Source organism: Sceloporus occidentalis, unplaced genomic scaffold, assembly GCF_023333645.1.
Source record: "Sceloporus occidentalis isolate IW3139 unplaced genomic scaffold, rSceOcc1.0.p SCAF_2, whole genome shotgun sequence".
Lineage (NCBI taxonomy): Eukaryota > Metazoa > Chordata > Lepidosauria > Squamata > Phrynosomatidae > Sceloporus > Sceloporus occidentalis.
Window position 1 is genome coordinate 180,954,878 of NW_028316982.1, and position 23,307 is coordinate 180,978,184.

A 23,307-nucleotide genomic window follows, 5' to 3' on the forward strand; every position below is an offset into this window, starting at 1 on the left:
TCTTTGAAATACTAGAACACCGAGCATCCTTTGCTCTGCATAGTCAGAAGTCATGCTAGTGTGAGATATGGGTAGTTATAACCCAAAAAGTTAACTTTTCTAAGCTCCTCTCTAATATAATAGATTTGGACATGTTGGTAGTGTCTATTGTAATCTAGGACAAACCACATTCCTACAAGAAATATTATATATTCCTCCAGTCCTGCTATAATGCAGACAAAATAATTTGTCTATTGAGATTATTGCATGGCAAAAATAAAGCGATTTACTCCTTCCAGGATGCAGTCACTTATGGGATGCAGTCAAGAATTATCGCATTAAAAATGCCACTGCTGCTGCTGAGCGGCTGCATTCTGGCTCCCAGCTGTGCTCAGCTGGCCAATTTGCAAACATGGGAAACTCCCATTTTGGAAAAGTGGAGGGCTAAGAGCAGCTGGGAGCTGGGATGCAGCTGGGATGCAGTTGCCCAGCAGCATTGGCAGCATTTTTAATGTGATAATTCTTGACTGCATTCTGTAAGTGACTGTATCACAGAAGGGATATGTCATTTTATTTTTGCAAGCGGTAAGGTCCTATGATTTGACAAGTTCCAGAGTTTTATACATTTATCAGATCACACCTGGCAGCTATGCATGTGAAAACAACAACAACGTATCCATGTCTTTATTTAAATATAATGTATTTTATCCATTTGAAATGCACACAGAATCTACACTTGTATCAGTTATTAGTTTGACTAGTGATGCCAGAATGTTCAGCCAAGCCAGTCATGGATGCAAGCCTCTGGATCTGTTAAAGGAGTACTTCAAAGGAGATTGCAAACCCTCACCCTAATTCACCTTAAGCTAGGACCAGAACTTGTGCCCAGGAAAAGATTCTGGTTTTTTTCACCCAGCCCCTGATGGTCCACTCATTCCTCCAAGTACCCTCCCTGTTGTTGTTGTTGTGTGCCTTCAAGTCATTTCTGGGTTATGGCAACCCTAAGGCAAACCTATCATGGCGGGAGAAGGGGGGGTTGTCATAATTTTTTTCAGAGGAGGTTTGCCTTTGCCTTTGTTTGAGACTGAGAGCATGTTTCTTGCTTAGGATTATCCAGTGGGTTTCATGGCCAAATGGGACATTAAACTCTGATCTCCACAGTAGTTGTTCAACACTCAAAACTCTACAGTAGGCTCTCTTAAGATCTCTCTTGGGAGAACTTTAGTTGTGTAGGCAAAGGGATCTTGTAGCACCTTTGAAACTAAATCAAAGAAAGCAGTTGATAACGTGAGCTTTCATAAATTTGAACCTAATTCCTCAGATGTATGTTTTGTGTAGGTTAGACTAGATGTCCCTTGCAGTACCTTCCAACTCTGTGCTTCTGTGATTCTATGGGTTTTTTTACTCCAGGTGAATACTTCTTTGTGTTTCTAAGTGTTTGAACAAACTGTTTTTAATACTTAATAATAAATTCAGGTATCAGAGCATTCTAAGTGCACTGGGGCAATGATGAACCAGGTTCCAGGAGTACCTCAAACCCTGATCTCCACAGTAGTAGTTCAACACTCAAATGACTACATCACACAGGTTCTCTTAAGCCTATTGACTCAGCAGATTTAGAAAGCAGTGCTACGTAGTAATGCTAATGGGTTGAGAATTGGAGTGGGAACATTCTCCCCTGCTAACCCTCTCTTTCCATTTTCCCAGTGGAGCAAAACATCCTGAATAAAAGACAAGTGGCCTGTGGAACAATTGATTGGAACAACTGGTGGAATTTTAATTGTGCCAGCATCATTTTTGGTACAGTTTGAATTAGGGCATGGATTAAACTATCCTGCAAGATGCTTTCCACAAGCTTGTCTTAATGTTTTGTGTGTGTGTGTGTGTGTGTGCATGCACGCATGCATATATCATACTCTTCTTTTAATTAATTTATGCTTGAAATAACTTAAATTATAAAATGGGGGTAATGAGCAATGGCAGCTGGTGGTTACCATCCCAGTGGAATGATGAATCTGCTAAGGGTATTACTATGAACTTTAAAAGAGGTATCCAAGATGTTGTGCCATCAATAAGATGGCAATCACCATTGCTTTTAGGTACACATGTGCATGAGCGCATAAACTATTAAAGTCTTGTTGGCCATGTCTTTATTGCAGAACTTTTTATATATGATGAGTAACCATGCTGGCTGGCGATTTCTGGGAGCTATAAGCCCATTGGCCTGTGACTTTGGAGACCAGGGTCCAAATCCCTGCTTAGCCAAGTCTCACTCTCTCAGCCTCAGAAAGGTAATGGCAACTCTCCTCCCCCCAAAAGAAAACCCCATGATAGGTTCGCCTTAGGGTTGCCATATATTGAAAACAACTTGAAGGCACACAATAACAGCAATAATCCAAAAGTAATATTTCAAAGCACTGTCTAAGGTACAGATAAAGAAGAGCAGCTCTGATTATTATTATTAGTGTCTGTCAGTGAAATAAGTTCTTCACTCATTTAAAGACCTTATTAGAAGGTACTTTATAGTAGTTATTAAGATTACAGTGTATGGCTTTCCAATTCAGTTTTGCCATAGCAACAGAAATTAAGCATGCAGGGCAAGAAACCAGTTAACTGTGAAAAGAGTATTTCAGAATGCTTATGTCTTTAGCAGCAGCTTGAACTGAGCAGTTTTATACAAAACCAGAAGAGCTGAAGTGTTTCTCCTGGACTTCAGAGATTTTCTTCTGTGACAGAGGAAGTAATTAGCTGGGAATACATATGAGCACAAGGAAGACAGGTGTCAAGAGTAGTGCTTTCTCAGAAAGCACTATCAGTTTTCTATAATTTAAAGCAAACTTTGTGTCGTATTTTAGCATACAGTTCGCTCACACTGTGAAAATATTTACTCCTTAATATTGTTTGTTAGAACAATGGCACCACCTTGGATGTGCACACAAGGGTTGAACATCACTGGCTACTGCTTCATTTCCAGGCACAACTCAAAGTGGTCATCATGGCCTATGAAGCCCTATATGGCTTAGGTCCAGACTATTTAAAGGCTGTATCTCTGCATATGAACCTGCCAGAAATCTAAGATCTTCAGCAGAAGGCTTTCTCTTGGTCCTGTCACCATCAAAGGCTCACTTTGTTAGGAAACAAGAGAGAACCTTTTCCATGGCTGCTTCCATTTTCTGGAACTCCCTTCACGGAAGGCTAGGCTGACCTCCTCCCTGTTTTCCTTTTGCCAGCAGGAAAAAAATATTATCTTCAAGCAGGCTTTTAATATATTATTGCACCCAGGGAGGCTTCTTATTGGCGTGATTTCTTTTGTATGTTTTTAGTGGTTTAATATTTTTAACTTAGTGTGTTTTTTAATGATTATATATTTTTGACTTCTTATATTAATTTGATGTTTTTATTTTTATTTTTTAATCTGTACAATTTTTAAAGTTTTGTTTGTGCAACACCATGGGTTCAATTTAGGGGGAAAGGGGACATATATAATAAATAAATAAATAAATAAATAAATAAATATGTTACATATTGATTTCTTATATGTTACCTTAGGGCTAGTATATGTTTCCATTCAGGTCACTGAAAACAACTTGTAATATGAAATCATCTTCCTGAAATCCATTAAATGGCATTAGCTTGTAACCAATCCATGGATGTGGCATAATATTGAAACAGCTCTTCCATTATATGCATACATCAATGTCTGCACACCAGCACAATGGTAACATCACTTGGACTTACTCAGTGCCATGGCATGGGGATTCTGCGAGTTGTTGTTCAGAAAAGTCACGTTTCCCAGCACTGGCCAGATATTACCCCTTTACAAATGTGTATACCATGAGGGCAGTAGATAGACTAAGAGACTGCTGACATTACACAACCAATTCAGATGCTTGTGAGTTTAAGGTCAGGTTTTTTTGAAAGGTCAGGGTTTTTGGAAGGAGGCCTTTTTCTCTGCTTCTCTTTGCCCCCTGCTTCCTTTCCTCCTGTTGCCACCATTGTTTCTCTTAAGCTAGCACCAATGTGTCCATGTGTGCTTGACATGAAAAGAATATTCATAAATATTCAAATCTTGGATAAAATATTTATCCTTAGTGTTTCCTTAGTGTTGGAAACCCTGGTGTGATGAATCCTGGAATCCTGAGAATTTGTGACTTATTCTGAATGAAAAATGCATGAACAATTTTATTTGCACAGAAAACCAAGTTTTTTTGTGCAGAAAATATTATTTTCCATGCATAGCAATAATACTGCACACACACAAAAGAAACCCCCTCCCTTGTGTGTGGATTTTCTACAAAATAAATCCCAAGCTGCAAATATTGCAGTTTTCAAGGCCTGGAGAAGAGAAGGTTAAGAGGTGATATGATAGCCCTGTTTAAATACTTGAAGGGATGCCATACTGAGGAGGGAGCTGACTTGTTTTCACTTGCTCCAGAGACTAGGACCTGGAGCAATGGATGCAAGCTACAAGAAAAGTGATTCCACCTCAATATTAGGAAGAACCTCCTGACAGTAAGGGCTGTCCGACAGTGGAATACACTCCCTCGGAGTGTAGTGGAGTCTCCTTCCTTGGAGGTCTTTAAACAGAGGCTAGATGGCCATCTGTCGGAGATGATTTGATTTGGATTCCTGCATGGCAGGGGGTTGGACTGGATGGCCCTTGCGGTCTCTTCCAACTCTATGATTCTATGATTCTATGACATTCTCACAGTGAGTAGGAAAATGGTTAAAGGATTCATTCTTGCACACGCACACACAAAATAGAAATTTATGAAGCCTGACATCTGTAACATGCAGAGACAAAATAAACAAAATGGAAGCAAAAAATAAATTACCAGAATGCATTTTGTGTTGCAGTGGTAGTGGTGGGTGATTTGTATTTTAGATTGAACCTTGAAGGAGCTATCTAAGGCACTGATCCTTCTTTTTGTGTGATAGGATTCAGCCCCTGGGATGTTCCTTTAAAGGTTGGGCTAAGATCCTCAGGGAATTCACTGTCACCAATGGTGAGTTGGCATGAAAGTATGGCTGACAGAAGGCAGGGACTACATAGTAGCAACTGTTACCAGTACTGTTACTCTGAATTTGCAGATGTGCTTTGATCAAAAAGGTGAAGCATCTTCATCTGGGGAGATCATCTGGGCATTGGGAGCATGCGGCAGAAACACTTTACAATCTACGATATTATATAGCATGGGTGGGTAAACAGCTTGCTAACATGTAGTATGTATGGCACAGCAATAGCCAGCTAAGCCTGGAGGTAGAAAACTTGAGGATGACAGAGATGAGCCATTTTTTAAAAAGAGCCTACTTGAGATTCAACTGAACTTTATCAGTGTTAAAAGTTTGTAAGAATGGTGGTGGTGGTGGGTTGTTAATGCTGTTTCTTTCTTCACAGGAATTTCCTGGGGGGCAGGGAAGGGTTGATGAACACGTATTATATAATACTCATATTACAGTTTAAATTGTATTCTCTTTTGTTACATTGGAATTTTACTGATCTGCCATCAGGTATCTTAAAAATTATATTAAACACTCCTATGATGTGAGGTCTTTATTTTACACAAGATAATTGCCAATGTACATTTGGTCCAATGGATTTATGCAGTAATAGTGGTCTAGTCAGTGGATGTGCTGAAAAATTGTCTTGGCATCAGATACCCTATAAATAGTAGTTGCTAAATAGTGTGTTACAATATGATGGATGACAGCTCTGCCAAAAAGCCATTTTGCCACCATCAGAACGCAGTGGCAGAAATGTAGTTTTTCATTTATTAATGGGGAGAAATGGTAAAGGGGGAAAAAAAACAAATGATTCTTTTTCATGAAAAACGTACACCTGCAATCTTGTTAAAGTAAAAGCACTAAAGCACTAAAATGGGCTATAAACGGAAGGGCAAAATATTCAGTGCATCAGCAATATTTTATTGGCATTTTTGAAGTTTACACAATTGTATAAATAAGAGGAAATAACAAGTCAGTTAAATATCATAGAGGTACTAGGTCCTGTCTTGGAAGCTAAGTAGGGTGAGCTCTGGTTAGTACTTAGACGGGAGACCACCAACCAACACCAAGTGCTGTAGGTTATATTTCAGAGGAAGGAACTGCTAAAACCACATCTGATTAGCCCTTGCCTAAGAAAACCTTATGAAATTCATGGGGTTGCCATAAGTTGACAGATTTCATGAATGCACATACCCATTTGCGTAACTTTCAAATTCAAGTTTGCATTTTGCTATCTTCTGCTTTTCAGCCTAAAATAATTGCTGACACATGGGTCATCATAATTAAGTACTGTATTAAATACTGTGAATCTGTACTTGCTGGTTTTGAAATCTGTTGTATGTGCTTGTCCTGATGGAGGCTGTTCAGATAGGTGCCCCTGTTACTGGGACAGGTGGTAGATGTAGCTGAGGGTTATATGAAAAAGCCCTATAGCAGGAAAAGAGTGAGAGGAAGTGATGCAGCAGATGTGGATGGTTTCTTTATTTTTTGATATGGAGGAAAAACATTAAATTCTGAATAAATTCTGAAACTAGTTTGAAGAGCAAAAGGTGTCATAACTGGAGCCCATAAGAGTCTTTAAAAGGATTTATACAATCCAATTTCATTCTTTGTTCAAAATAAATTCTTAGTTGCTAGATTTTATCTGAGGGACGTCACTGTATGCAGTACAAACTTTGAAAAGGTTAGCCAAATGAGATCTTCTCACATATAGCCAATTTAGATAGCTGATTCTGAACCAAGTTGATCCGGACAGACGGGTTGTGCAGCGTCTGCTGGTCTGTGCCATTTTAGACTGATTAAGGCTATACTAGAATCTTTTCCTACTTGTTTTGTATATTTACTCTGGTTTTTCTTCTCCTTTAAACAGTACAAGTACTATGCCATATATTTGGAAAGTCTAATCAAAGGATTCATTCAATATGATGGAGGGGGTATTCAAAATACAACATCCTATCTTTGGTTTAGAAAGGGGCAACCTAGTGAGATTCACAACATGTGTCTGATTCAGAAACAACCCACTGCTTTGTGCAATATAATTTTAAGCAACAGTGGCAATGATAATACTTTTATCTGGAGATTTTGCTGTTCTTCTTCACAATAATAAAATACAAATTACATGCCAAGAAGTTCAAAAAGAAGGGGACAATACTGTAGTGAAGGCCAATTTTTTCATAATATTGTAGGCTGTGGTGAACCTGAACATTAAGAATTCACAAGCACTGCAAATACCATCTTAAAATTGGCTTTGAAGGTGCTTTTGAGTTTCATGATTTATTCTATAAACAAGTAGCTATTGAAAATGCAATCATAAAAGTAATCACAGATTTTTATTTCTTTGAATATTTGGTAGTGGTGATTGCCAACAATTGTGGAAGCTGCTTTAGTTCTGGGTGGCTATTCTCAGTGATGTCCAGGATTCAGAATGATTTGATTTAACAAACTGTAGAGGCAGTAGCACACAGTTCAGATATAACCTGTTTGTTCCTTTATGTACAGAGGAACAGAGATGAATAGCTAATTTTGCTGCAGAGAATTTGCCTGCTATGAATCACAAATACTCCTTTACTTTCTGACTCTAAGGGTATGATCAAAATGTTGCAGCACAATCTTATACTGACAGAAAGGATGCATTGTTCTTCCATTCTATTCAGTTTGTCCTGCTCCTCCAACCCCCAGGTGGGAGCAAGGTTGAAAAAAGAAGAAGCGTTTGCATCATGATTTAAAAAAACAAATGTAGTGCTTCCAGCATGGCTAACACGGTTCTCTTTTCACCTCAGATTTACATTGGCATTGTTCAAATGGCATGAAGGATTAGAGAGGAAAGAGCAAAAGGCACTGAATTAATATGAGAGCTCCAGCTCTATATGCAGGACACATCTGCCCACTCTAAAAAACCATATGAGTAGGAGTTAAATGCATTTTCACCTGTGTCTGAGCTATAGACCTCACCTTTGATTTTGATGTATGCACACCTCTCTTCACCGTCATCTGAGCCACATATTTGGGAGCTGGCATTCACAATGTGACACTACACTATATCCGCAGCTACTATGTCTTCCTTATTCAACAAGATTTTAAACCTTCCTGTTCAGTGGTAGCTTTGAAAATTTTTCACTTCCACAATTGATGAGTACACATTCTTAGCTAAAAACAAAGTGGGGAAAAGAGAGAGTGAGCATGAAGGACCAAGTAGACCGTCATCTTTGCATGCATGAATCATTTCAAAGAGATGGTTTTTTTAAAAAAGCCAAGTTGCATTGAATACAAAATATACTGTATATACAAATACTGTAGGTCTCTATCAGGCATTTTACAGTGGGTGTAGAGAGATTAAATGAACTAAGATCCTACAGACTGGCTCAAAAGGACCATAGCTGCGGCAGCGCGGCTGTATGGCACTTCTTCAGCACTGCATCATCTGGATACACTGCCAGAGGCACACCATGATACTGTGCACTGTCTGGAATGGCACTCAGTATCATAACACCCTGGGGCGGAGTCTGGGCATAGTGTCCTGATGATAGATGCCCTGACTCCACCCCAGGGCATTATGATGCTGCACGCCATTCCAGACGGTGTGTGGCATCATGGTGCTTCTCCGGCGCTGCATTCAGATGATGCAGTGCTGAAGGGATGCCATACAGCCGCACTGCCACAGCTATGGCACCCTATGGAGGTTGCCAAAAGGAGCTGCTTTTTACAGCTCCTTTTTGCGCTCTCCAGAGGCCGAATCAGGGCCACAGAGTGAGGTTGCCATGGCCCCGATCCAACCAGGAATGGGGTGGCCACACGCTACCCCTTAGGGGCAGTCTGTAGAGCCCCTAACTTCACATGAGCAGAAATGCATGAGCTCCATCAACATCACTTATCAAATTCCAATTTCCAAATGTTATTTTTAAAAATTGTTTAAGAACCAGTGTGGTATAGTGGTCTGAGCATTGGACAATAACTCTGGAGATTAGGGTTCAAATCCCTGGTCAACCATGGAAACACTCTGGGTCACCTTGGGCAAGTCACTTATCTCAGCCTCAGAGGAAGGAAAAGGCAAACCCCATCTGAACAAATGTGGCCTACAAAACACTGTGATAGGTTTGCTTTAGGGTCACTATGTCAAAACCAACTTGATGGCACATGATAACATATTTTTGTTTGTTTGTTTCCCAGATAGCAGCAAGCAAGGAAAAGCTATTGGTGTCTCTTGTTTTATGTCTTTATATCATGATGTGTGAATAAAATACTAACCAGAGTTATCATGGTGACCAACAACAGAAGCCATTACATTTTAGTTCTTTACCTTAGCTTTCCCTAACCTAGTTCCCTCCAGGTATTTTGAACCTTCAGCCCCATCAGCCCAGGTCAGCATATCCAATGTTCAAGAATCTACCAGTTGCAATCCATCTGGAGGACAGCAGGCAGGGAGAAATCTGTTTTAATTGTTAGTAAGAAGCCTCTCTTCCCTAAGTCTCTGGGGCTTGTTGCCAGATACACCCCTACTTTTAGTGTCATTCAAAACTTGCAAGATTTGGTATGGTCCTTCACTTTTCTTTCTTCAGTAGCTGAGGAAAAGATTGTTTAGTTTGAACTATTTCCTGTTGGGGCCTACCCCCATGGCTCATAGGAGACACTGAGTAGCAAAAAATGCACAAAAAGTGCAGGGGGCAATGTTGGGGATGTGCAGACCACCAAGGTTCCCTGGAGACCCAATGTGGTCCCCGGACCCCAAAAAGTACCCATTTTTGATATAGACTTCCAAAGAAAGTGTCTGCAGTGGGTTCAAGGCAGAGTCAGATGGAACCTATTGAAGTCAGTAGGAACTAAAGTAACTATGGCCCCATACAGACAGGCCAAAATAAAGCTGCTTCGGATCAGTTTGATTCTTTTAAATCCTGCAGATTTCAGTGGTTGTGCTTTAAGTATGACTGCATCTAGCATCAAGCCAGTGTATCAAAGTGCTTACCCATCCTATTAATAATTTGTTTGGTGGTCCTGTTTTCATTGTTAAAAGGAGACAGCAACCACATTAAGCATTTACTTATTTTCATTACATTGTTTTGGCAACTTAAGGAAAGCAGAATTTGAGCCCAGAATGCTTTCCCACCTTTTAGAAGTTATTTTTAAATTCACTAAGTAGAATGTGGTTTTGGCACTGATCAGTATCAAATGTGAATTGCCTGAGACATTTTCCTCTAAACTAAGATGAATAAAGAGGTGGGCCAATTTAATTGGGAATTAATAAACTATTTGACTTTCTGAACTGTGTTATATAAGTTGGTCGACTGAAATAGTCTGCAAAATATTAATTTTATTAGTGATGCTCTGTTAGTTATGGTATTCATTTTTATATAAATTTCAATGTACTGTTTAGAAATCTCCACATTATTATACATCAATGTGCATATCTTGCCAGAATTAAATTACAGTATTATTGAGGTCATGCAAAACCTCAGTCTTCCAAATAATACAGAAGACTCTAGTGGAATATACTTTTCAGAGTTGCCACAGCCCATAAGAGAATTTAGTGCAGTCTATTTAGGATTTTCCTAGTTCTGAAATCTGGTGCTTTGCCAAATGGAATATAATAAAAACCATTTACTTCTGACTTTAAGAAAAATGGAAAAGAGAAATATGTACTTTGAGAGAGTTATAGTTAGCTAGCCTGTTCTTATATTCTTTAATGTTTTCATTATGGAGTTGTGTTTAAAAAAACCAAGCAGCAGCACATACACAGAGAAACAGGAAGAGAAAATAATGTAAATAATTTTATTTCTGTTGCTTTTGCTACCTTGTTTTAGAGCTTGGAAATGTTACCTTTTTGACTACATGGCCACTTGTTATGCCATCTGGGGAATCCTGGGAAAGAAATATTTTTTTCAAGCTCAGATCTGAAGGAACTGCTGTGAGGTGAGGGATAGTTTAAATTGGTGTGATGGTAAAAGGGTAAGAATACATGATCAACAACTGAACCCTAAGCAGCAGCAGTGGCAATATGGATGTCCTGCTAATTCACATGGTAGCCAAACTACCTATGCCAGCCTTCTCCATCCTCACTTATAGGAATGACTTTGGCTATCTTCCCCTCACAACACAACAGGACCCCCATGCTCTATACAGTGTTTCCCAAACTTTGGTCCTCCAGATGTTTTGGACTTCAGCTCCCAAAATTGCTGACTGTTGCCTAGGCTAACTGGGGCCTCTGGGAACTGAAGTCTCAAACACCTGGAAGACCAAAGTTTGGAAAATACTCGTAAAAGGGGAACAGCAGTTGCACAGGACAGCTCTCAGATTTGTGACATGTACCTTATGTCTTACCAAAACCAAAGGATTCATCACATAGAGTCAAGTGCAAAACAAGTGTGGCGGGCAACTGCATGGGACCATGGGCCAATTCTTCCCCTGGCCTGAAAAAACCCACAGGTTTCACCCCCACCACAGATGCCTCTGTTTTCCTCTGCAGCCCTTCTCAAGATGACAGTGGGGAATGACTCCACATTATCATCTGTCTCCATTTTGGCAGAGGAAAACAAAGGTATTTGGAGGCAGTACATGGCTTCGGAGACCTTGTAGGAATGACTGGCGTATTTTCATAATTTTTTTTTTTTTTGTGCATTTAGGGGAGCTTTCTGTGTGATTGGGGGCAAAATAGTCTGAAAATGGAATGAAATTTTCTAAAAAAATATGTTGGGAAGATTGTGGGGATGGGGGATCTTCAGGGGCCACAAAATGGGACCCACATGCAGCATGTGGTCATCACTATACCTACCCTTAGAATTAAAGAATATGGTGTTGCTGAGCAACCACTGAGCAAATGAATTTGTTCTGAGTGCCAAATTAGCCTGTCCACAAACAATTACATTCTTATAGAATCATAGAATCATAGAGTTGGAAGAGACCGCAAGGGCCATCCAGTCCAACCCCCCTGCCATGCAGGAAATCCCAATCAAAGCATCCCCAACAGATGGCCATCCAGCCTGTGCTTAAAGACCTTCAAGGAAGGAGACTACACTACAGTCTGAGGGAGTGTGTTCCACTGTTGAACAGCCCTTACTGTCAGGAAGTTTGAGGTGGAATCTCTTTTCCTGAAGCTTGCATCCATTGTTCTGGGTCCTGGTCTCTGGAGCAGCAGAAAACAAGCTTGCTCCCTCCTTCAATATGACATCCCTTAAACAGGGCTATCGTATCACCTCTTTCTCTTCTCCAGGCTAAACATCCCCAGCTCCCTAAGTCATTCCTCATAGGGCATGATATCCAGGCCCTTCACCATTTTAGTTGCCCTTCTTTGGACACACTCCAGTTTCTCAACATCCTTTTTAAATTGTGGTTCTTGTTTCCTAGCAATTTATTTAGTGTCAGTAGTCTGATTTGAATCCAAGTTGCAGATGTGTTTGTGTTAGGCAGTGCTTTCACAAGTATACTGATATCTAGGCTTTTTGATATACTTTTTTTTATTCTGTTGTTCAACTTCCTCATTTTTGTTATGGAAGGGGCGCATTGCTACCTTGCTATTGTAAAAGAGAGATATTTAAAGGCTTCAGTTGAAGTAATATTGGATTTATATATGCTGATCTAGACTGGTTATAAACAGATGGATTGCTGTCATTCCCCATAGAATGAAACCTGTCAAGAATTGTTCATTCCTGTATAGTACAGACCCTTTCAAACTCAATTAATTTACCATGTGTTTTCAGTCTGTTGGCCCACTTTCTCCGTTTTATCTTTCAAGCTGCATTTCACTAGACTCAGCTGCAGGATTCACTGATGCATTTTTATGAGACAAAAATCTCTCTTACTTCTGGTTCTTTCTTAAAAAACAAGGTTATTGATTAATAGCACGGTCAATCTAAACATATACAAAAAGGAATGTGAAAAAGATAATACTTTCAGCCAGTTCACACAGTCTCAAATCTAGAGGTACTGCACATGAGGTATGACAGTGTACTCACACTACCTGTATAATGGAAGATAATGATCTTAGCATACCTTCAAGGGCTGCCTTTCATGTGCTGTGTTTTATTTGTTGTTCTTCTTTACAATGATTTTGTTGTTGTCGTTGTGTGTCTTCAAGTAGTTTCTGACCTATGGTGACCCTAAGGCCTAAGCTATCATGAGGTTTTCTTGGCAAGTTTAGTTCAGAGAGGGTTTGCTGTTGCTATCATCTGAGACTGAGAGTTTGTGACTTGCCCAAGGTCTCCCAGTGGATTTCCATGACCAAGTTGAGATTTGAACCCCAAACCTATCTTAAGAGCCAGCAGCTGAACCAAGCAATGAAGTTCTGTTCTGCTGTTGATCCTATCTCCTTCTTGCCAGTGAGTGCGGCTGCAACCATCATAAGTAGGTCTCAGTTCCTCATTGTAACCATGTCCACTGGGGAACTGGAATAGCTATCCTGCTGTGTCCCAGTCAGCCTCGAGGCTTATCACATTGGTTATTAAATTGATTTACCTCTATCTGGTTTAAAGCTGAATTCGAGCAGCATCCTGATCTTATCAGGTGGCAAAGAATATCTGATAAGATCAGGAAGCCGTCCTAATTCTTTAAACTGGATAGAGGTAAATCTATTTAATAATCAGTGTGATAAGCCTCCTCCATTGCTCACTGTGCCTGCTGGCCCTTAAGGCAGGTTTGAGGGGGCATTTATAATTGTGCCAATAGTGCCATGATCATGAATACGGTACAGTTATGGATCTGTAACTCTAGGTTAAGAATCCATAACTGCAATACAGAATATCAGCCTATAATTTTAACTTTTTGTGATATAATTTTTTTTGCAGTTATCTGTTTTAAACTTGGTAAGCTTCCTTAAGTCTAGGTGCATCTTCACTATAGAAATAGTGCAGTTTGACATCATGTTAAGTGCTGTAGCTGCATCCTATCGAATTCTATGATTTGTAGTTTTACAAGGTCCTTAGCCTTTCTGCCAAAGAGTGCTAGTACCTCATAAAACTACAAGGATTCTGTAGGACGGAACTATAGCGAAGTTGTGTTAAACTGCATTATTTCTACAGTATAGATACACCCTTGGACTTGGAAAAAGATAGGAACTAACAACCACCACCGCCGCCCATAAACATAATCTATACTTGGAGTATATCTCCCATTATTTCCTGGCCAGCATATGCTGTCTGAGTCATTTGTAATCCCCCCCCAAAAAAATTCCACTGAAACTTTGTAACTATTATCATTCTTTATTGTTATTTCAGGCTGGTAGTCTTGAGCAAGTCACACTCTCTCAGCCTCAGAGGATAGCAATGGTAAACCCCCTTGAAGAAACTTTCCAAGAAAACCCCATGATAGGTTCCCCTTAGGGTTGCCATAAGTCGGAAACTACTTGAAGGCACACAACAACAACAACAACAACAACAACAACAACAAGTGATAGGTATTAGTTGTTGTCCAACCACTAAATATGATGGCTTGAAAATTTAATTGAATAGATCCATGGGTTTCTTCCTATGATTGGCATGTTCATCTTTAATACATGTCTATCCTGCCCTTCAAATAATGTTTTCCAAGCTAGTTTTCATATAATAAAAGATGATATAAGGGATACAATGGAGTGAGGGTCCCGCTCACAATGAGCTTACTCTGTCTTCTGTCTCGACAACCTCTGATAGCTTTGCTTGAGTGAAAAAAAAATGGAGAAAGGTTATATCTGTGTGTCATTCTGAAATTTATGGAACATTTCAATATATATTTTTAAAAGGGCCAATTCCAAATGAGGTTTCCGTCACTGGATATGGGTTAAAAGAAAAATAATAGCTCTGTTGGTGAAACAGAGGTTATATGTCATCATCAGCTGGAAAATTCTCTGAATTGGGGTTAGCCTGTTTTTGTTGTTGTTGTTGGAGTATTGTTTGCTGTTACTGGAGGAGGCTTTTCATACCATCTGCTACTTTGGGAAAGGAGAACCTGTCATTCTCCTGATGTTAATGAAATACAGGTCCCATCATCACTAGCCAACTTTGTCAATGGTGAGGGAGTTTTTGTCCAACCTCAGGAGGCTCACACATTCCTCAGCTTGGTCCTTTTGAGACGTGCTTTTCCACTGAACGTGTGCTTTATCACTGAACTGTGGTCCATCTTGGTTGATGTCCCTCTTGTCCACCTTACCACAAAAGACAGTGGTAACACAGAAGTCCACATTAGTTTAATGTGGTTCAGATTCCTTCACCTACCAAGAGGTCCTATATGCCAACTTTTAGCTCATGGGACCCTCTGAGAGTAATATGTTATTGTTTGCCTTCAAGTCACCCTTATGGCCACCTTTTGAACGAGTTATCTCCACGAACCCCAGGAAGGAAGTCATAATGTGTGACTTCCTTCTTTTCATACTGCCTTCTATGGAGCATTATCTCTTTTCTAGTGAGTCAGATCATATCATCATATGCCCAAAGTATAACAGCCTCAAGTTTAGTCCTCTGCTAGTGAGATTTCACCAGATTTCCTCTGGGGCTCATTAATTTCTATAATTGTTTCACTTTGTTTACTTTTGAATGTTGATCCATGTCATATGGAGAAGACTGGTATCCTCTGGAATTTTTGTGTATGGCTAATTTCAAAGAGATCATTTGTGAAATTAAAAAGATGATTTTTTAAAAACCAGTAGAACTTTTTACTCCTTTCTAATTACATTTCTACCATATGTTCATCCAGATGGCTTCAACTTATAGGGTGCTATAAAATGACCTTATTTTAGAAGATTTAATCACTGGAGAAGCTTATGAACAAATAGAATTGACACTTTGTCAGGGAAAAAATAGGTAAATCACCTGAGAGTTGTTTTCCATTTACCTCATGTGATTGTACACTGTAGCAGTCCGTCTCCTGTTTACACATTTATTCATTGTGAAAATGCAGGATCCAGGGCATCTGATGCTGGAACCCTGGTAAATGGAAACATGCTTTTCTCTGTTCATTGGAAAGGAATCTATTTGGGTATTCTATATATACCACTTTAAGAAAAAGCAGACAATAAAAATTAAAAAAGGAGAATTGGAGCTTTCCCTCTTAAATGGGCAGAAATTGTTAAATATTTGACTGATAATTGCCAATTTTTCTGTTGCACTGTTTGATATTAGTAGGAAAAATTAAAACACACAACAACCTAAACCTTATTATTATTCCTAATAGATAATACTCATGGAATAAATGGGATTTTCCTACATGTTGATTTACCATTCATAATTATGTTTTGATAACTAAAGCCACACTTTTAATGAAGAACACCCAGTAAACATTGAGATGCAGTTGAGTAAAAGTGTCTGTTGGACAATTAATGTTTATAGGCTATTAATTTTAAGTAATTTGAAAGTAGTCCTCAGACCTATATAATATAGACTTAATAACACAGCTATAAAAACTGAGCCTTAGCTTTAACAGAAGGGTAGGTGGCTGCTGGGGGGAACCAGCATCATGTAGTAGTTTGAGTGCTAGATTAGGTCCCTGGGAGACAAGAGTCTAAATCCCAGCTCATTCAGGCAAACCCACTGGGAGACCTCGAACAAGTCACATTCTCTCAAAGGAAGGCCAATGGCAAGCCTTCTCCAAACAAATTTTCTGGAAAGCCCTGGCATTGTTTTCCCGAAAGGGCTCCATAAGTTGGAAACTTCAGTTCTCAGCCAGGTATATATAGAAAGAGGTGCTTCTTCCACTACCAAGTTCCTATCCTCTGACTGAGAATTTCAGACACCCCTTCCTATTCTGTGCTAACAGCTGAATACCGAGTAACAGTTAGAGCACAACTTGACAGTTTTTGGGGGCATGGAGTTAAATCACAGCCATTACATGCATGAGAATAGGGGCTATGTTCTTTGCTTTTTTAAAAACGCCGATAAACCCCAATCCAGAGAGGTATCCAATTATACTGAAAGTAAAGTGTGCCCATATCATGTTACCTAATAAACAATGGATACTGTAATTTGTAAGGTAGTCTTAGTAAACTGTTAAGGAGATGATTCAATTCATGAAAATCCATGATTTCACTGGAATATCTGACCTGACAAAATGTAATTCATTGAAGCTAAAACTATAGCAAAATAACCAATATTTCATTAAAAAAGAAAAGAAACAGCAAAATGCTTACAAATGGTGTCAAACTGCATAGGAAGCACCATTCTCTTTCGCAGTAAGCCAAATGTTATTTATTTATTAAAAGTATTCTATAATTTCACAAACAGTTTGGAAGTTCTTCTGAACCAACTCCAATAAAATGGATGGGAGCTACCTAAAGACATTCACAGGTACACATGCTGGATGGACTCTTGTTGGTTAGCTCCAAACCAGAATAGATCCAATCAATCAGTTATTGAATGGTAAATCAACATGTAGGAAAATCCCATTGATTCCATGAGTATTATGTATTAGGAATAATAATAGGATTTGCAGTTTATGGTGGCACTAGAGCTCTTTAACCAAGAAGCTTAAATATCTCACAAAATACCAGAATTCCATAGCACTGAGCCATGGCAGTTGAAGTGGTGTAAATCTGGATTATTTCTGCAGTGCAGATACAGCCATAGCCACGTTCATCTGAAATAGGCTGATTTTTTGATATCCTGGACTAAATCCATTTAGGTGGTCTTTTTATGGGAGAAGAACAGGTACTTTGAATTGCCTGAGAAATTATTGATATTATAATTTATTTATGATGTTTCGTTTTGTTGTATATATCTGAATTTTATACAGTGAGCTTCCATATCCACAGATTCTGCATACACAGATTCAACCATCCACAGCTTGGAATACACACACACACACACACACACACACACACACACACACACAAATTTTGATTTTGCCATTTTATATAAGAGACACCATTTTACTATGTCACTGTATATAATGGGACTTGAGCATCCATGGTTTGGGGGCCTGGCACCAAATTCAGTGGAGTCCAAGGGCCCACTCTATATCACTTTGAATAATAAGTGGATGAAGCAGTGTTTTGTTAAGATGTGAAACAAAATAAAATATATGAACTAATGTTTGATGATTTCTGTAGTATGTAATCAAGGACAGACAATGAAACCCTTTCAGCTATCATGACATAAATGTCACAACAAACAAAGTCCCTCCTGCTGTCACTCCCCTTGTGTTGCTGCTGCCACCAGCTACAATGCCTTCCCTCCTCTATCCTCTGTGCTGTTGCTGTTCTCTCACTTCAGAGTGAGGCAGATGACACTCTCTAGCTTCTAGTGGTCTCCTGTCTGAAGCAGCTGCCTCACTTTGCCTAATAGCCACTCCAGTCCTGCTGCCACTCCCATTCATCTGTGTGCCTTTCATTCTACCTTGTGGGACTCAGGGGAAGTCATAGGTAAACTGATAGTGTGTTATTGAAATTCTGAAGAAGACTACATGAAATGAGGTTAAGGGATGCATATGACCATCAGGTTGCATGACACCCAGTGAGATAAGACTGGAAAATCTAGATAAGCTGTTTTTCCAATTATAAAAACAGTATGCACTATTCGAAACAGAAGACTGTTTCTATAGTCTATGTTCATAACGAGCTCATATCCTTGTTTTGTCTTTTTCTCAGTCACATGACACAATCTGCTTCTTTTGACGACCCACGGATAGACAGCTGCCAAATCACACCTCCAGCCCCTCGGAAAGTGGAAATGCGGAGAGATCCAGTGTTGGGATTTGGTTTTGTGGCTGGTAGTGAAAAACCTGTGGTGGTGCGCTCAGTAACGCCAGGTATGACCCCTCCTTATGTTTGAATTCCTGCTTTATTGCCCAATGGGAAAGCAATTTGAGTGTGTGTTTGTGTGTGTAAAACATCTTGCTATTCCAAGACCTATGAATTAGGGTTTTTTGGCAGACCTGTTTCCATCTGTAGAACTGGTGATTCCCCTCCTTCCTTCAACCCCTGGGAGCTCCCAGAACCTGGTCGAAGAAGATCAGAAACCCTCCAAAGCCAACTTTCAGTTGATACACAGGCTGTAGGGAGACGGGGGATTTTGCATTAATGGGCAGGCACACTGCAAAATGTATTGAGGTAAATGACTGATGCTGTAACAACTGATATTGTCAAATGATGGCAAATATTAAAATATATGGCTGACATTCTGCAGTGGGAAACACTGGCCCGTTACAGACCACCCAAAAGGGGCGGTCTTGGGCCGCTGCCGGTTGCAGCGTGGAGGAGCTGCAGCAGCCAAACGGCGCGACTCCTCCGCGCTGCAAAAAAGGAGCGCAGAAATCACGCTCCTTCCGGCAACCCGGAAGAGACGTCGCAAGTACCAAAGCGCGCACTCACGACGTCTCTTCCGGGTTGGGATGTGCGGACACAGAGCGTCCGCTATGTCAAGATGGCAGCGCCCATCTGTATAGGGCGCCGCCATTTTGACGTATCTATTACGCGCGAGGGGCAAGGCGCATCCGGAAGTGCCGCCCCTTGCGCGTAATCGCGGCGCAATGACAGCGCCTCTTGCGCCCATCTGTAACGCGCCATTGTAACACTGCAACATACATAAACTACAAAATGTCTCCTCTTTGTGCCACCCACCTTAGTCCTGCACCTCCTCTCTAATGCCAAGTAGTGTCTACTGGAGAGCAGGAGAAAGCAGAGAAACATCTGGCTATGTGATTATGTAGCCAGATGCACAGCAATGATATCATCTTCCAGGACGTCTGCATGAGCGCCAGAAAGTCCCAAAAGATGCCTTCATCATTGTGTCGCATAGTAACATAGACAGATGCTTCTCAGCTGTCCTCCACTCTCCACTGGCCACAAGTGGTCATAGAGAGTGGGACAGAGGAGGACAGGGAGATGTCAGGGAGGAAGAGAATTCTGACCTCAAAATGACCACCCCAAATGACCCCCCTCCTCCTCTCCAGCTTTTTCCCCCCAGATTGGGACTCAAAACAGCTTACAATGTTTTTTTTTTAAATGTTAAAAATCCACAAGATACAAAATCTAAAACATAATTAAACAATCAGAAAAAGATTAAAAGAAGTTTAATCATTAAAACAAACACACAACAATCAGAACAACAATTAGCAATATCTTGTGCATTTTATAAGAGGGACCTTATATAATCACTCATTGAAAGTCTGTTGGAATAGAAAAAGTCTTTACTAGTCTGTGAAAAAAGTAGGAGCTTGGGGGCAGCCAGTGAAAAGGGCCTCTCCCATGTTCCCACTAGATGTATCAGTGAAGGAGGTGGGACAAAGAGAAGGGCCTTCCCAACACATCTCAGAGCATGGGATAATTTGTAATAATATGACAAATGTATTTGGTACTTAGTTGTATCACCATCACGGACTGGCTATACCCCTTTATTAAATGGCAGATAATAGGTGACCATAGGCTGTTCTCCCTTGGGTTTGTCACTCAACAATGGGCAAGGGGACAGAGCAGGTTCTCATAAACTTATTTGTCAAGCTTACTCAATGGTGTAGGTAAGACTAGACTTTCTCATACAAATTCAGGGCTCTACAGACTAGGAAGGTCCAAATGATCACGAAAGCATAATGAGTAATGGGGGCAAATGAACTCAGTAACAGCACATTGCCTCACTGGCCCACGGGAGCTAAGGCTAATTTATTTGTTACTTCTTATTTTTACACTTATTTTATAGGGAAATCATGTACACTATACCTAAAATGCAAAGACATAGAACTCAGCACAAAAGTCAGAATCATACGGGCCTATTACCATGTAGGAATGTGAGAGCTGGACAGTTGAGAAAGAAGATAGGAGAAAAATCAACTCATTTGAGATGTGGTGCTGGAGAAGAGTGCTGAGGATCCTGTGGACGGCCAAAACGACAAACAAATGGGTTCTGGAGCAGATCAAGCCAGAAATATCCTTAGAAGCCAAGATCACAAGACTTAGGCCCTGTGCAGACCAGCCTTAAAGGCTGGCTTGGGGGTGGAGTTGGGGTGTAGCATCCACATGGCGCGTGGTGTTACGGCACTCCTGTAGCACTGCGTTCACAGAACACAGCACAAAAAGGAGCCAATTTTTGTGGCTTCTTTTTGTGTCCTGCAAAGGCCAGATTGGGGTAGCAGCGTGCGGTTGCCACGGCCCCAATCCAGTTGTTAAAAGGGGTGGCTGGAGGCTGCCCCTTTGGATCTGTGTGCACAGCCCCTTAGACTGTCATACTTTGGACACATCATAAGAAGACATGAATTGTTGGAAAATAATGTTAGGAAAGGTGGAGGGAAGCAGAAAGAGAGAAAGGCCACATGCTAGATGGATGGACTTTATTAAAGAGACCACGAATATGAGTTTACAGGAGCTGGGCAGAGCAGTAGAGGACGGGGGGAGGGGGCTGGACATGTCTCATCCATACGGTCGCCATGGGTCGAGATCATCTCGAAGGCAGTTAACGACAACAACAAAAATGTACACTGTTATAGATGCTCATTTTTTATTATTTTTTTATATTTAGAATATATGATCCTTTTTAGATGAACATAACCATGCTGCCTGATGGGATTCTGGGAGCTGTAGTCTCAAAATTATACCTCTTTTGAACTCATACCTATACAGCTCACCAAGAGCGGGGAATACATTGTTGTTACTGAGCCGTTTCTCTTATTGAGCATCATGGTACTATCTGTATAAAAGAAATCACTATACAATGATATATATCTAACCTGTGCTCAAATATATATTTACAGGGGGTCCGTCTGAAGGAAAACTGATACCAGGAGATCAGATCATAATGATTAATGATGAGCCAGTCAACACTGCTCCAAGGGAAAGAGTCATTGACCTTGTCAGGTAGTTGCTATTTGTTTTGCTCTTTATTTTATTTAGTCCTAAATCCAATTGCTAGTTCCAGATCAAGTAGACCCCTTGAATCAGTGGGAACATGATAAATCAACACTTTAGTATGTTTCCTACATTGATTCATTTAAATGGGTTTGCCCAAGTTGGTACTAAGAATTAGATTTAGGCTCTAGCATCTCATTCTATCCCATAGTCTATGGTTTAATGAAAATCATTTACCCATTACATTTAGCATCGTATTGCTCATTTATCTGTGTTCCTGTTCTATATATATTAGAATTAGCCTCCTAAAGTTTACTTTTGCTGTTATTTTTGAGTGCAAGACTGCGTGATTAAAATGTACTGCTTTATATGCTTCATGTCTGAAGACAATAATGTATGTATACGATAGAAATGGTATCATAAATATTTCAGTCCATACAGTAGAGGAAAGCAAGAAATATGATCATTCATGGTCTTTAAAACTCTATGTCTTCCCTTCTCTTAAAGCCATTGTGAAAAAGCAGAAATTCTATATAGGTTAACAGGCAGACTGTGGCATACTTGAAAACTGCCAATCCGAACAAATTACTGGTAAAAAAGCTGATAGGTGACAAGTATGAAATTAATAACAACACAGATGTGCTCATGGATCAGAATTGTCTCAGCACAGACAGGGAGTAATAAGGAGAGGGCTATGACAACTGGGAACATATAAAAGAAACTTCAGCAAGTGTGAAACTATAATGGAAGTAAGAAGTTTGCAGTGCAAGGAGTTCCCAGTTGGAATCTCTTTGTCCTATCAGGACTGTCAAAAATATTTTCCTTTGCATCCATAGGTAGTATGTGAATTGCTTTATCTGAATGAAGGCAGAGAGTTTCAGGATTAATCTAAATTCTCTTCTAACTGCTCATTTAGTTTTTGTATGCTGTAAAACAATGGTGAATATACAAACTTTCACTTATCATGATGTCCTGTAGGGTAAATAAAGGATAGCTGGTAGCTCTTTCAAGCACTTTCTTCTTAGATTCATGAATAAGCCATGCATTTTCAGGACTAATTCTGTATGTCTTCCTTCGGTATCAGTTTAGTCGGGCAATTGTAAATAGTTCTGTAAGCAGTGTTCAATTCTTGAGGGAATACTGATATATTTACTTTGAAATTCTACCTTTTCTTTTCCATGTATGTATACTGCTGGGACTTTGACAGCAGTTGACTTTTCTTTAATGAGTTTCAGTGAGCTGTATTAAAGTTACATAATACTTCATTCCACATAAACAGCTTACTATCATCTCAATAGGGACATCTGGAATGATTAGGAAAAGTACTGTACAATCGCTGTATTATAGAGAAAAGCAACTCACTATGTCAAAGTACTAAGGCATCCCTTCTGTGCAGCAGCTCAACCCAGAATTGCATCTGGTTCAGGTGTTTTCATGTGTTCAAGAACATGTCCCTTCCTCCTGTTCTCCTCTAATATTATTCAGTTCTATTTTTAATGTTCATTAATCTATAAATCTGATTTTCCTATAGCAAGTGACAGTATCCTCCAATTGAGACTATAGGATAATAGCATTCATTCCACACATAATCTGTAACA

At 39.9% G+C, this 23,307-nt stretch overlaps 1 protein-coding gene across 8 annotated transcripts in view; it reads left to right on the forward strand.

The window, feature by feature from the left end:
- Window positions 1–23,307, forward strand: part of FRMPD4 (FERM and PDZ domain containing 4) — a 370,005-nt gene that overhangs the window by 278,389 nt on the left and 68,309 nt on the right. For all 8 annotated transcript variants that reach the window (XM_089511611.1, XM_089511613.1, XM_089511615.1 and 5 more), the window contains 2 exons: window positions 18,521–18,681; window positions 21,616–21,718. In XM_089511611.1, the coding sequence (XP_089367737.1) occupies window positions 18,521–18,681; window positions 21,616–21,718 (264 nt within the window). The remainder of the gene's footprint in view (window positions 1–18,520; window positions 18,682–21,615; window positions 21,719–23,307) is intronic.